Source organism: Echinops telfairi, unplaced genomic scaffold (assembly GCF_000313985.2).
Source record: "Echinops telfairi isolate 266 unplaced genomic scaffold, ASM31398v2 ScPeMD7_7458;HRSCAF=8496, whole genome shotgun sequence".
Lineage (NCBI taxonomy): Eukaryota > Metazoa > Chordata > Mammalia > Afrosoricida > Tenrecidae > Echinops > Echinops telfairi.
The window spans coordinates 29,915,434-29,928,375 of NW_022111358.1; the positions used below are offsets into that span (position 1 = coordinate 29,915,434).

At 57.4% G+C, this 12,942-nt stretch overlaps 1 protein-coding gene across 1 annotated transcript; it reads right to left on the reverse strand.

Annotated features, from left to right (window-relative positions):
- Positions 1–8: 8 nt before the first annotated feature.
- On the reverse strand, positions 9–10,893 carry CAVIN1 (caveolae associated protein 1). Its single transcript, XM_004707179.2, has 2 exons — positions 10,321–10,893; positions 9–742 (listed from the first exon to the last, which is right to left on the reverse strand). The coding sequence occupies exons 1-2, from the start codon at positions 10,789–10,791 to the stop codon at positions 35–37; spliced, it is 1,179 nt and encodes a 392-aa protein (XP_004707236.1). The 5' UTR covers positions 10,792–10,893; the 3' UTR covers positions 9–34.
- Between the last annotated feature and the right edge of the window lie 2,049 nt (positions 10,894–12,942).

Consider the following 12,942-nt stretch of genomic DNA (forward strand, 5'->3'; position numbering starts at 1 on the left):
GGGGCGGGGCCTGCGCGGCGGCGGCTGCGCAGGCTCAGTCTCTGTCGCTCCGGTCCACCAGCACGGCGTCCGACTCCTCGGTGATCTCCAGCAGCGTGTGCACGTCGGGGCTGCTCCCGCGCAGCAGGTCGGCCGCCTCGTGGCGCTCCGCGCCGCCCTCGTCGTCGTCGCCGTCGGCGCCCACCTCCACCATCTCGGTGGCCTTGAGCACCTCCACCTCGCCCTCGCGGATCTTCTTGACGTGGAAGGTGAAGGGCGGCACCTTGTACACGGCCGTCTTGGAGCGGGCGTAGACCACGTGGTCGGGCGTGAAGGACTTGCGCAGCTTCTCTCGCGAGGTTTTGATCTTCTCGCGCCGCTCGGCGGGCACGAGGCGCGTGCCCAGCTTGTTCATGCGCTTCTCCAGCGTGTGCCGCGTCTTCTCCAGGTTCTCCTTGGTCTTGAGGCGCGTCTTCTCGAGGTTCTCGCGCGTGCGCACCTTGGTCTTCTCCATCTTCTCCTTGGAGAAGGCCTTCTTGAAGTCGTCCACGCGCCGCAGGCCGCTGCGCTTGATGCGCTCGGCGCGCGACTCCTCGATGACCTCCTCCACCTCCACCGCCTCGTCCGACGACAGCTCGAGCGCCGCCGGCTCGTCCTCGGGCCGCTCGCCCTCACCCGCCTCGTCACCCTCCTTCTCGGTCAGCGCCTCCGAGTCTTTCAGCGACTTGCTGATGCTCAGTTTGGCCGGCAGCTTCACGTCGTCCTAGAGAGAGAGGAGAGATGAAGAAGGGGAGAGAACGCGGGGGCTTCGGGGGGCTTGCGAATCTGGGGAGTGGGCAAGGGGGAAGAGGAGGGGTAGCTCGTGGTATCGACCGCCATTGCCTCCCCAGCACCCTGCACGGAGCTTGGACGCGTGCTTTGTGGGCGCTCAGGAAGTCAGTCGAATGTTACTCTCTACCAGTACTGACAGAGCGAGGAGGCGGGTAGGGGTTCTGTCAGGGAATCTAGCTTTGGGGTGAGCATCAGACTGCCCTGAATCATAATTACACTTTGGCTAAATATCTCTCCGGTCCTCCAGCCGTGCCCTTGTATCCTATATCAACCACATCAACCGCAAGATCAGCCGTTCGAATCCACCAGTTGCTCTTCGGGAGAAAGATGAGGTTTTCTGCCTTCCATGAAGATTTCCAGCGGAAATCCACAGGGGCAGTGCCACTCAGCCCTGGGGGGCCGCTGTGAGTCGGAACTGACTCCCTGGCAGTGAGTTGGGGTTCTACCAAAGTACTCATTGCAGTGCCAGGGACCGCAACTCGGCTTTGGAATGGACAGAGCGCCACCGCCCTCTGGTGGCCGAAATCAGACACTGCCTGAGCCAAGCCAAAGCCTAAGCGTCTGCCACTGCGAGGACGCTGACTCACAGTGACCACCCCCTGGACAGAGAACTAACTGCCCCCTGTGAGTCTGAGACGTTGTACCAGAGCCCAAAGCCTCATCTTTCTTTTTCAGAGTGGCTGGTGGTTTCCAACTGCTGATTTTGCTTATCGCCGCCCAATGTGTAACCGGTATGCCACCGGGGCACGAATTGGGCTGCGATCCAAGGGGTTAGCAGTTGTAAACCAGCAGCCACTCTGCGGGAGAAAGATGGGGCTTTCCACTCCCGTAAAAAGTTACTGACTTGGAAACACAAAGGACAGTTCTACCCTGTCGCATAAGGCCGCTCTGAGTTGGAATCGATTCGATAGCAGTGAGATAGCTGTTTTGTAGCAGGTTGCGGGTGGAGACAGTGGGGTAAACTCAAAAGTCTGGAGACCCTCCAATGAGGGTCGATGGAAAGCAAAGGGGGTGTGATTCCCAGACCTGAACCATTTCATAACTAGCCTTAGGGAAGAAGGGCTGTGGAGGCACCCTCCCGCCGACCTGCCCCCAGAGTTTAGCTCTATGGTGATTATTATTTCCCCCCAGCAAGTAATTCACAGAGCAATGAGGAAGCTGGCTAGGAGCCACAGAGGTGCTTTGCCCCCTGTCTGGACATCTCTTCTGTCTCTGCCTTCCCTGCTGTGGAATGGAGGGGAGAGAGGACTTTATCATTCTCTTTGCCCTCCCTAGATCTGAGCTCAAAGGGTCAGAAGCAGGATGGTGGTCCTACAGTGTCTGTGCTCAGAGCTTTTGCTTCTCCTGGGAGGGGAGGATCCAGGCCACAGCCCTGCTCCTGACTCTCACACCTCCCCACACAAAGGACCCTCTCTTTGGAGACGAGAGAGAGAGAGTTATTTGAATTGAAGGTTTTCTGAAGATTATTTCCCAGAACTGCAAGAAAATCCCATCTGCTTGGAAAATGGGGCAGTGAGCCGCCTCCCCTCAGACACACACACACACACACACACACACACACACAACCTGCTACAGAAATTCCTTCCCTAGCCCCCAGCCTCCTTCCTTTTCTCTCCCCCCACATCCCCCCAGGTTTCCTGGTTTACACTGAGAACTGGGAACACCTCCTCCCAACTTCCTTCCCTCCTGGTCAATAGCTTTAGCTGGAACAAAGAATAATGGCTCCTCTTCTCCCAGAAAGGCCACTAGCTCTGCTCAGTACCAGGCCTTCTTGGGCTTTCTCCCTCAACTACACCTCCCAGCAGGCAAGGTGACCTGGGCGCAGGGCATGCTGGGACTTGTAGTCTCCACCTGCCATAGCCAGCTTAGCACTAGCGTTAGCATTCTAGGCTTCTTGGGATGTTTCTGTGTTTGTGGGACCCTCTTAGCATCTCTCTGACTCCAGTCTTACCCTCTGGGCCTCTTGCAATGTCCCCTGGTTGTTCATCTCACCCTCGGTGTGTCCCTGCGGTCCGTCTCTCTCTTTCCCTCTGCTCTCCCCTCCACTGCCACCCAGACTAATACCCACCCACGCTCCAGACAGGGGAGCTGGAACCCCTCCTTTCCCTGTGCTCTGACAATGTGGATGAGCTGCAGAGGGATTATGGTGATTGGGGGAGGGGGGACGGGTGGTGGTGGTGATGTCTGGGATCAGGAAACAGTCCCAGCTGCTGGAAAACAAATCCATTGTCTCCCTGCTCCACCCCCAGCATCACTAACAACCTTCCCCTGCACCCCCACCCCCACCAAAGGCTGAGCTGGCTGGGTCCCCCTGGCGTCAGGCTTCCCAGATAAAGGTCTTTGCCAGATGAGCTAGGGAGAGATGTGGGCTCAGGGGAGAGCTATGGATTTCTTGTAGCCAAAGCCATCATCCCAGAGCTTGCCGAGGAAAGAAACGGAACTCCGGAAGTTAAGCCCTGGATTTTGGGTTGAGGCTCCCAGGTGCCTGGAAGACACTCCTGTACTGTGCACCTGACCTGGGGTGTTGGAAGGAGCTGTCATCCTGGTGGGAGGTCAGGAGAGAAGCAGCGGTTTGACCTGCGCCAAGTTTGACCCCTGTGAGAGAGCTTTTCCCAGGATGACTGGATTTTCTCTTTTCTCCCTTTTCCAGCCAGGTTTCCCTCGTGACTCATAGCCCTGGAGTGCTGTCTTGGGCTGACTTGGTATGCCAGTTGCTATAACAACTATCAACACACTCAGAAAGCTCACCCCCACCCCCACCGCGCACTCAGGCCAGACACCCTTGTCCCACTCCCACTTCTCTGGCTGAGCTCCGCAGCCAAAGGAGGGGCCAGGAAGAGGGCAGTGCAGTGCCAAAGAGGGAGGCTCCTGCCTGCTGTTTTCTCGTTTGTATTAAACAAAACCACCACTCCCAACAGGCTTGGTTTCCAGAAGTACCTTTAATGACCAGGTCTGAACAAAAGCATGCACAGCTGCCCCTGCCACACCAAGCACACACAGTCCCCACCCAGGGACCCCAGGAGGTGCCCTTCCCCAACCCTGCTCTAGAAACTTAGACCGTTAGGGAGAAGATTGTCCTCTAAGTTATAATTTAATGGAGCACCCACTGTGTGCCCAGCCCCTGGCCAGGCACTTCACATTTGTCAGGGAGAAGAGGTAAGTGCTGCTGACCACTGTCAGGACTTTGGGAACATGGGGGTCTCAACATCCCCAAGATCTGCTAATGCAGTGGTTCTCCACCTTCCTCACACTGCAACCCTTTAATGCAGTTCTTCATGTGGTGGTGACCCCCAACCATAACTATTTTCATTGCTACTTCATCACTGTCATTTTGCTACTGTTATGAGTTGGGTGACCCCTGTGAAAGGGTCATTCGAACCCCAAAGGGGTAGTGACCCACAGGTTGAGAACCGCTGTGCTAAGTGTTCATCAGACTGGGGGAGGGGAGAAGGGTGAGTAGGAAGGTCTTAAAAACCACAAGGTTCCTCCACCTGTTTCCAGGAGGAGACGGTGGGAGACTCAGGTGGGCAGCAGGGCCCTTCCCTTCTGCTATAGCAGGAAACCTCCAGGGGGTGGTGATATACCCCCAAGAGGGCAGACACATTCTCACAGAGGAGAACAATCATGCAGATGTTGCAATGGCCTGCGGTACAGTACGTAAACATACACAGTATGCCCAGAGCAGCAAAATGTCATGAGGAAGGGGGACAGTGGCAAAGGAAGTGTCTAAGAAGACTCATGGGGTGGGAGGTGATCATGAAAAACAGTGGGGAAGCCAGAGGCTCCCCGAGGATCGACCCCCTGCTGGCCTCGCCTAAGGATCGACCCCCTGCTGGCCTCGCCTGCCAGGTTGGCAGCATTTTTGTGCCCCACCCAAGGCAGGGTCTGGCAAACAAGGGATCTCTTTGCAAATTATTTTCGTAAAAGCTGGGAAAAAAACATGTGTCAATGTTTTTTCCAGCTACCAGAAGGGGGTGGGGAGGGTACGGAACACACCCCAGGCCTGGGCCTCCCAGGGGCCACTCCCAAGAGGCTTTGTGCCAAACTGGCCCCTCCCTGAGGAGGCAGGGAAAGAGGGAAAGGCAGGGGCTCGGAGGGCCAGGCACATGCTCATGCAACTTCATGCAGGGCAGCCCTTGGGTGGAGAAGCCACAGTCATGGCAGAAATCAAGGAGAGGGCGGACTCCGTGGCTTTGCCGCCCACCCCCACGACCCACACCACATTCACCACAACTCTTCATAGCACAGGAGTAGTCTCACGGTTCCCAGCACCCACCCACCAAAAAAGGCAGAGGCCTGGACACCAGCTGGCACCATGTGCCATGAAACCACAAGCCGCTGGTGGGCTGGGGTGACACCCCAGAGCCCCAGGAGACCCTACTCGCCCCCAGCAGCTGTCGGCTCCTCTGGGCTGGACAGAGGCCCCCGCTCTGGGTAATAGGGCAGTGGCCTAGGCGTCTGGTCAAAGGGTGGGAGCTCAGGCACTGTCTCAGGCTTCAGGTCAAAGGGCTCAGTCTCAGGCAGAAGGTCAAAAGGCACCGTCTTGGGTGTGGCCGGGTCAGAGCGTGCACTTGGCTTCTTCGTGGGCTAAGATGAGGAAAAGGGGATTAAGGGGGGCTTGGACGAGCTGAAAGAGAGAGCTTTGGTAGGCATGCAGGGTGGGGCTAGTGGGTGGGTTAGTGGGACGCTGGATAGATTAGGGTAGGACAAAAACAACCACCACACACAGTAGTGTTTTCTTCAAAAGGGCCTTGGGCTGAAAAGGGTGGGGCAAACCCTGGCCCCTGAGCTGACAGACCATCTGAACTTCCAGCCCTCTCCTTTTCGCCCTCTAGCACAGCGGTTCTCAACCTGTGGGTCACCACCCCTTTGGGGGTGTGTGTGTGTGTCAAATGACCCTTTCACAGGGGTCACCTGATTCCTAACAGTAGCAAGTGACCATTATGAAGCAGAAACAAAAATAATTTTATGATTAGGGGGTCACCACAACTTGAACTATATGAAAGAGTCACAGCATGAGGAAGGTTGAGAACCACTGCTCTAGAATCTTCCCCAGACCCATCCCTGAGCTCCCACCCTCTGCCCCTCCTCTGCCATGGCTGAGGGAGGGTGCTGTTTGGGGCCCTGAATGGTGGAGGAGAGGCTGCTGGGGGTGGAGCAGGGTTTCTAAGAGACCATTTGTGGACCGTAGCCCAGGAAGCACGGACAGTGACATTGTCCTCCCTGTCTCACGCTGCCCAGTCCCCAGGCACTAGACGCCACCCTAGGATAAGGGCAGGCATGGAAGAGGAGCATCCTGAGCCACACCCCTAGAGCATGCCTCCCCATTACCCAACTCACCCACCCAAAATGCACAGGGAAATCAGGATTAAACACCATGCTATTTTTACAACAGACACACTCCACCCTGGGGTGCCCAGCTGCAGCGCCCAGCATCCACTCCTAAGGGGCTGAGCAACCAGGAGAGAGGAGGGGAGCTGGGCCGAACTGCACCAGCAGCTGCGGTGTGCAGCGGAAAGCCTGCAGCCACAGAATCAGAACCACAGGTTTCAACTTGCCCCGTGGGGGTGGAGGAAGAGTGGCCGGGAGGCTGAAGAGCACAAGCCAACGGGGCTCTCCCAGCCAGATGCAGGGTCCATGCCAGAGGACCAATGGCTGCTTGCGGAGCGCCACCCCTTGCAGCCTGAGCCCTGGCCTTCCCACGGTCCTCAGGCCAGGTGACCGACCAGCCACTCTGCCTCTGCGCCAGCGCTCATGAGGCCAAATAGCGAGTGGCCTCCCCTCGTGACCTGCACTGTACGCACCCCCTTGCCACTCCCTCTCTGGAAGGATGAAGACGCCAAGGCTAACCCTGAGTTAGAGCTAGCCCCCACCAGCATTCCTGCTACAGAGCCTGGGGCTGGAGGGAGGACAGGCGCAGCCAGTGAGGCATAAGGAAGCACTCTGGGCTCTGGCCTCAGCTTTGACCTCCAATCATCTGAGTGATGCTAGGCAAGTGGTGATTTCCCCTTTGTGGACCTCTGCTTAGCTACAAGAGTTCAAGTTGATGATCTCTACGTCAGCGGCGCTCAGCCTGTGGATCACTACCCCTCTGGGGGTTGAACGACCCTTTCACAGGGGCCGCCCGATTCAGAACAGTAGCAAAATGACAGGGATGAAGTAGCAACGAAAATACTGTTATGGTTGGGGGTCACCACATGAGGAGCTGTCTGAAAGGGTTGTGGTGTGAGGAAGGTGGGAAACCACTCACTCCCAGCTCAAACATTCTACGGCAACAGAGTGATATATTCATGACAGTGTGTTATCAGGTGCCCCCTCTGTGCTGCCCCTCACTTTCTAGACTTAGATTTTACAATAGTCAAAGGTGTCTTTCTCTCTCTCAGGCCCTCATTCCAGCCCTGGTCCTATCCCTTTAGAGCTCATAAACCACCTAATCCTTAAATGCTTCCGAGTCCTGTCCCCAAGCACTTGGAGCAGGTCTGATGGGTCTTGGCTAATGGTCCATTTTTCGGCCACTTACTTTGCCTGCAGGAGCCCTGTGCTGGGCTGCTAACTGCAAAGTCAGCAGTTGGAACCCATCAGCTTCTCCTCAGAAGAAAGACAAGGCTTGCTTTCCTAACAGTCAGTCTTGGAAACCCACAGGGGCAGTTAGTTCTACCTATAGGGTCACTATGAGTCAGAACTGACTGAAAGTGAATTTTGAACTTGGCCTCATCCAAATAGCTCCAGAAAACTGATTTCCCATCAAATCCACCCCCTTTCTGGATTCTGGGAGGGCTCTGTGATACCTGGGTGAACAGGCTCCTTACTTAATGCTCATCGCTCCTCTCCTGGTGTTTTAGCACCCCCACCTCCTTCCTACCTGGGCTGGCCCTCCCAGCAGCCCTCAGCCCACTAACCCCCAGGGGCTGTAACAGGCTTCTCTCATCCACCTAGCCCTGTCACCCAGTAGGATGTGATGCTAAACGTATCGTTTTTGTTTGGGGGACAGAGAAATATCTTCTTGTCTTGGAAGTGAGTCAAAGGGAAGACTCTGATCTCTTATTTGGGGGGGTGTATGTGCAGGTCAAATGCAGGCTTAGCCTAAGACAATCATGCAGGAGTTCCCAGGATGCTGGGGGTGGGGCCACACAAGGGATTCCCTTTCTCTCCCTGGAGAAGGGTGTGAGAGGCCAGATGGTCTGATCCCACAGCTGGGACCTTCCCACCCCGGCATGGTTCTGTGCCCTGCCCCCATTGCCACATCATCTGCAGTGGGGAAGACAGCTTCTCCTCCCCTCCCCTCCCCTATTCCCCCAGAGGCCTTTCTGCAGGGTAGCAGTCAATCTCACTCTGCCTCTCTCCCCCTCTGCCCTGTTGCCCAGGCATCCTAACCCCTCAGCCTGCCTTTACCATAACTGCTGCCGCCCCCCAGCCTTCCCTATTAGGCCTGCCAAGGCACAGAGCTATTTTTACTTCCTTCTCTTCCCAGGCCTGCAGACCTCGGGGAGGAGCCTCCTGCCCAGCCGCTGAACAGCCCACCCTCTTTCCCCCACCTGGAACATCTGGTCAGCTGCTCTGGGGAGTTCTGCTTCCCCCAGCCCCACCCTTGTGCCTGGAAGCTTTTCCTAAGGGAGTTCCTTCAGGGGGTGGAGTCCTTATTGCACTTGGGGGTTGGGGGTTTGGACCTGAGCCCCCAGATTCAGCCACCTTTCCTATCTCAACTTGCACCTCGCGACCAGCCCCGCTCCACCACAACTGGCAGTCAACGCCACCTTGTGATTAAATCCTAACACCAACAGCCCCCCAGCACACAGACAATGTACGGAGGGGAGCCCCCACCTCTGCACAGAGATCCCTCCAACCTGTCCCCCTCCCAGGAGCTCCATCTTTGCCAGGGGGGGGGTTTCCCTAGAGCCTGAGAACTCTCCCAGGGCTCTGGTCTGGGACCTTTGGAGGAGGAAGCACCGCCCTTTATGAGAGCCTTCTGCCACCCCACTAGGCTCTGAAAGAAAGCTGGAGCTGGGGTACGGTCCCTCTCCCTGTCCTGTTGTCTAGTTCTACTACCCAGATGCCCCAGAGGCAGGCGAGAGTCTAAAACATCCCACCAGCGGCCTCCCTCATCAGGCCTTCCATTCTGAAGTGGAAAGGCTCTGGGAAAACCTTTCTACCAGACCGGGTTGTAAACTGAGGAAACAGAGCTGCTTGAAGGCCAAGTGCCTCTAGGGAGCAGCAGGTGGGTGGGTTAGTATCTGTAGGTGGGGGTGGGGGTTGCTACATCTACCTCTGTCCCACCACCATCTCTCAGATGGGTGCCAGCTCACTACCTCTGGGTCTCCCTTCCCCAAACACTTGTTCCATAGTGCCCTCGGACTCGTGGTTTCCAGCCTTTCAGCCCTCATGCAGAGGCTGGCCAAGGAGGGTCTAGCTGCCCCACCAGCCCCAAGCAGTCTTCTCACAGTGCCCCTTTCCCAGGGGGCTTGAGAAACCTCTTTTTTGTCCCCTGGAGTAGGCAGAGAAAGGAGAAGGGAAAGGCTAGGCCAATTCCAGGACCACTCCCTGAGCCAGGGGATGAAGCAGGCCTGGGAGGAGCAAGGGGGGGGAGGGGCGGGGCGACCCACATTCCTGCCAAGCCTAAAAAAAACAAAACGGTCCAGCCTCAAGTTCAGAGCCACCCATAATGGGATCCCCGGCGGAGGAGTGGGGTGGAGAGAAGCAGCAACACAGCGAGTCTGGGCTGGCTGGGAGTTAAACTACAAATCCGACATTGTGCAGGTGGGAGGGATGGGGAGCACGCCTGCTGTGTCAGCCTCCTCCCGCCTGCCCGCCGCCCCCGCGGGCTGGCGCGTGGGGTGACTCACTGTGTACCCCGGGCACTGCAGGGGCTGGCCACCCCCTCCACCGTCCCTCCTGCATTTCCCACGCAGCTGGGCCCCGTCCACTTCCTAGCACTGAGGGTGCAGGCACATGGCTGGCTAGGGTGTCCCCAGGGCCATGAAAGTACAGGGTGGACTGCAGCCGGGGACAGGGTGCGGGGGTGGGCAGCGGAGGCGGGTGAGGGTCGGTAGAGCGGGAGGACGCTGGCGGCCCCGTCCCTCACCAGACGCAGCCCCTTTGGGTGCGTGCCTGAGCCTTGAATCATCCTCTATATCGGGCGGGCAGCGCTGGAGGCCCAGTCTGGGGCCGCACGGCCAGTACCCACTTCTAGCGGGCTCCTCTGCCTCCAGGGACCCCCCTAGCTTGCCCCGGAACGTCTCCACCACCACCCTCCCCAAGAAGGAAGACCTTCGACAGCCAAATTGGGAGACATATTAGAGGGGCAGCGTCCCTGCGTCCAGCCCTCAAACTTGGTCCTTCCGCGAGTTTGTCGCTGTGGGTTGGGAGGGGAAGAGCGGGGCGCGCCCCACGTCCCGCCGTTCCTTGCACCCCAGCCCACCCCAGCGGCGCTGGCCGGAAAGCGGTGGGTCTACGGTGCGCGCCAGCGACAGCTGGATGACAGGGAGGGAGCGGCCAGCCCCCCACCCCGCTCACCTGGTAGATCATAACTTTAAAGTTGCGGCGCCGCAGCAGCTCGGCCTCGTTGACCTCCAGCTTCTTGATCTGGCCGGCCTGGCGCTCCAAGCTGCCACGCACCGTCTTCACGTTGACGCTGACCTTGCGCACCTTCTCCAGCAGCTTGCTCACGGTGTTGCTGGTAGCGGCGTGCGCCTTGCCCAGCTTGCTCAGCTCGCCCTGGATGCTCTGCACGGCGCCCTCCATCTCCGCCTGCCGCTCCTCCAGCTGGGCCTGGGTCAACTGGATCTGGTCGACCGCGCCGATGATCTTGTCCAGGAAGGTCAACACCAGCACGCCGTTCACCTGGTCCGACTTGATCAGCTTCTCCGAGCCGGCCCCCGACGGCTCCTCGGCCTCGGGCGCCTCCACCAGGGCGGGTCCCGGACCCTCGGCGTCGGCGTACACGGAGAGCGGCTGCTCGACGATGTGCAGCTGGGTGTCCTCCATGGTTCCCGGAGCCGCGCGGGCCGGAGAGGAGGCGGCGGAGGAGGGACGCGAGCACGGAGAGCGAGCGCGGCGCGGAGGAAACCCGAGCTACGTCCGTGCGCTCCGGGACGGCAGCCAGAACTCCAGGACTAGGGTCCGGCGCTCCCAGGCCAACCCCGTCGGCCCGCGCCCATTGGTTGGCCCCACCCCAGAAAGGGAGGGGCCGGGCCGGAGGGAAGGCCGCTGCGTGCTGGGGGAGCCGAGGGGGCCGTAGGAGCGCGTACCCCACCCTTCCCAGGATGGTTGGAATAGTTGGAACGGAGACGAGAGCCTCCGTTGGGAGCGGGGGCGATGGGAGCGGGCCGCAGGCGGAGGAATGTGAGCTGCGGGAGGAAATCGAACCTGGGTGTTGCTGTGCAGTGATTTCTCGCCTGCCCCGCTCCCCTCCGCCACCCGCCTGCCTTGGCATTCTAGGCTCAGGAGCTGGCAGTCAGGTGGACCGGGAGCTCCTGAACTCCGAAACCGCCCCGCGCCTGCCAGGTTCATTTTCTGAGAAGGCTCTGCGGCTTCCGGGGGCCATTCAGTGGGTCCTCTGACGTTCCCCGCTTGGAAGTTACCGACCGGTGCTCCCCAAAACTGGAGTTGTTGGAAGGAATGGAAGGAGGAGCTTCAGTTATGGTGACATTGGGAGGGGGGTGAGAGGTGGGACACGTCTCTAGATTCCTCTTAGAGGAGTGAAAACTGGGGTTCATGTGGACAGGGAGACAAAAAGATCCTCCTCTGAGCCACCCCTCCCCTGGCTCTGAAGCCACTTTCCTCCAGAAGCTTTGCTGACACCAACCTCGGAGAGTGGAGTCCAGTCAGCAGTCCGCCCCCCTTCTGCAGATCCCAGTGAGCCACCCTAAGCCACTAGGAGGAATCCCGCCTCAACTTCTGACCAGCAGCAAGGGAGCTCAGAGAGGCCAGGGACCTGCCAGAGTTCACACACAGTTTACTGCTGGCCCTGCCTTAGCTTCTCTCTCTCAACTCCCTCTTTCCCCCTTAGCCCTCTGTCCCTCGCAGTAGGTCAGGGAGAGAGAGGAATGTGACCACACTCCACGTGTCCTGTGTTGGAGCCTCCAGGCCTAAGGAATCATCACAAATGCAAGGGGGGCTTCCAAACGTTTATGGAAAAATCCCATTGTCTTTTCATTCAATTTTTCCATTAAATTTGGAGCCCCCTTCATATATTTGCAACCAGGAGAAGTACAACGGAGCAGGGAGAGCCCCTAGTTGAAGAGTTGAACGTGGGAGAAAGGCTCAGGCCTTGCTGGAGTTGTGCGTCTGGAGATGACCCAGCCGCCTCTGCACAGGAAAGTTGCAAACCTTTCCCCTGGTTAGGAAACCAAGCTTGGGTTTGCCCAACTGGCTGAGTGATGGTCTCGGCCAAAGGTTCTCCTCAGCTTAGCTCCCTTTAACTGGAAGAGGGAAAATCCTCTGGGGGCACTCCAGGCCGGCCAACCCAGAAAGAGGCTCCCAAGCCTAACTCCTGGGATAGCGCCCTCTCAATGACTTAGGAAAGGAGTCTCCTAACATTTCAGTAGCTATTCCCATATAAACAACTGTCTGTCCCTTTAAAAAATAGTTTTATTGACATATAATGCAATGGTTTAATATATTAAGAGTTGTGCCTTCATCGCCTCCATCACTTTCAGGATACTCTATTCATTCTTCTTTGCATCATTATCTGCTCCTCATCTCCCCTACTGCCCCAGTCATAACTCTAAGAAACTATTAATCTAGTTGCTGTCTCTATAGATTTACCTATCCTAAGTTTCATATAAAGAAAATCATTAAACGACAGAATAAAACACGGGGGTGGGGGACTCAACCCAAAAGATAGCAGAAAGTAATAACAACTAGAACAAGTTAGAAATGGCTCAAAGAGGAAATCAAATGGTAAGATGTTAAATTTTAACTTAACTGCATCTGCATTCAGTGGACCCTGTGCCAGTGGCTCCATGTTGGGGCGCTCACCACGAAGTCTGCAGTTTGAAACCACCAGCTGCCTGAGGGAGCACGCTGAGCTTGCTATGCCCACAAAGGGTTACAGTCTCCAAATCCCACAGGGGCAGTCCAGCTTCGTCCTACAGGACCAGCGAGTTTGATTTTGGGGTTATATCTGTAGTAATT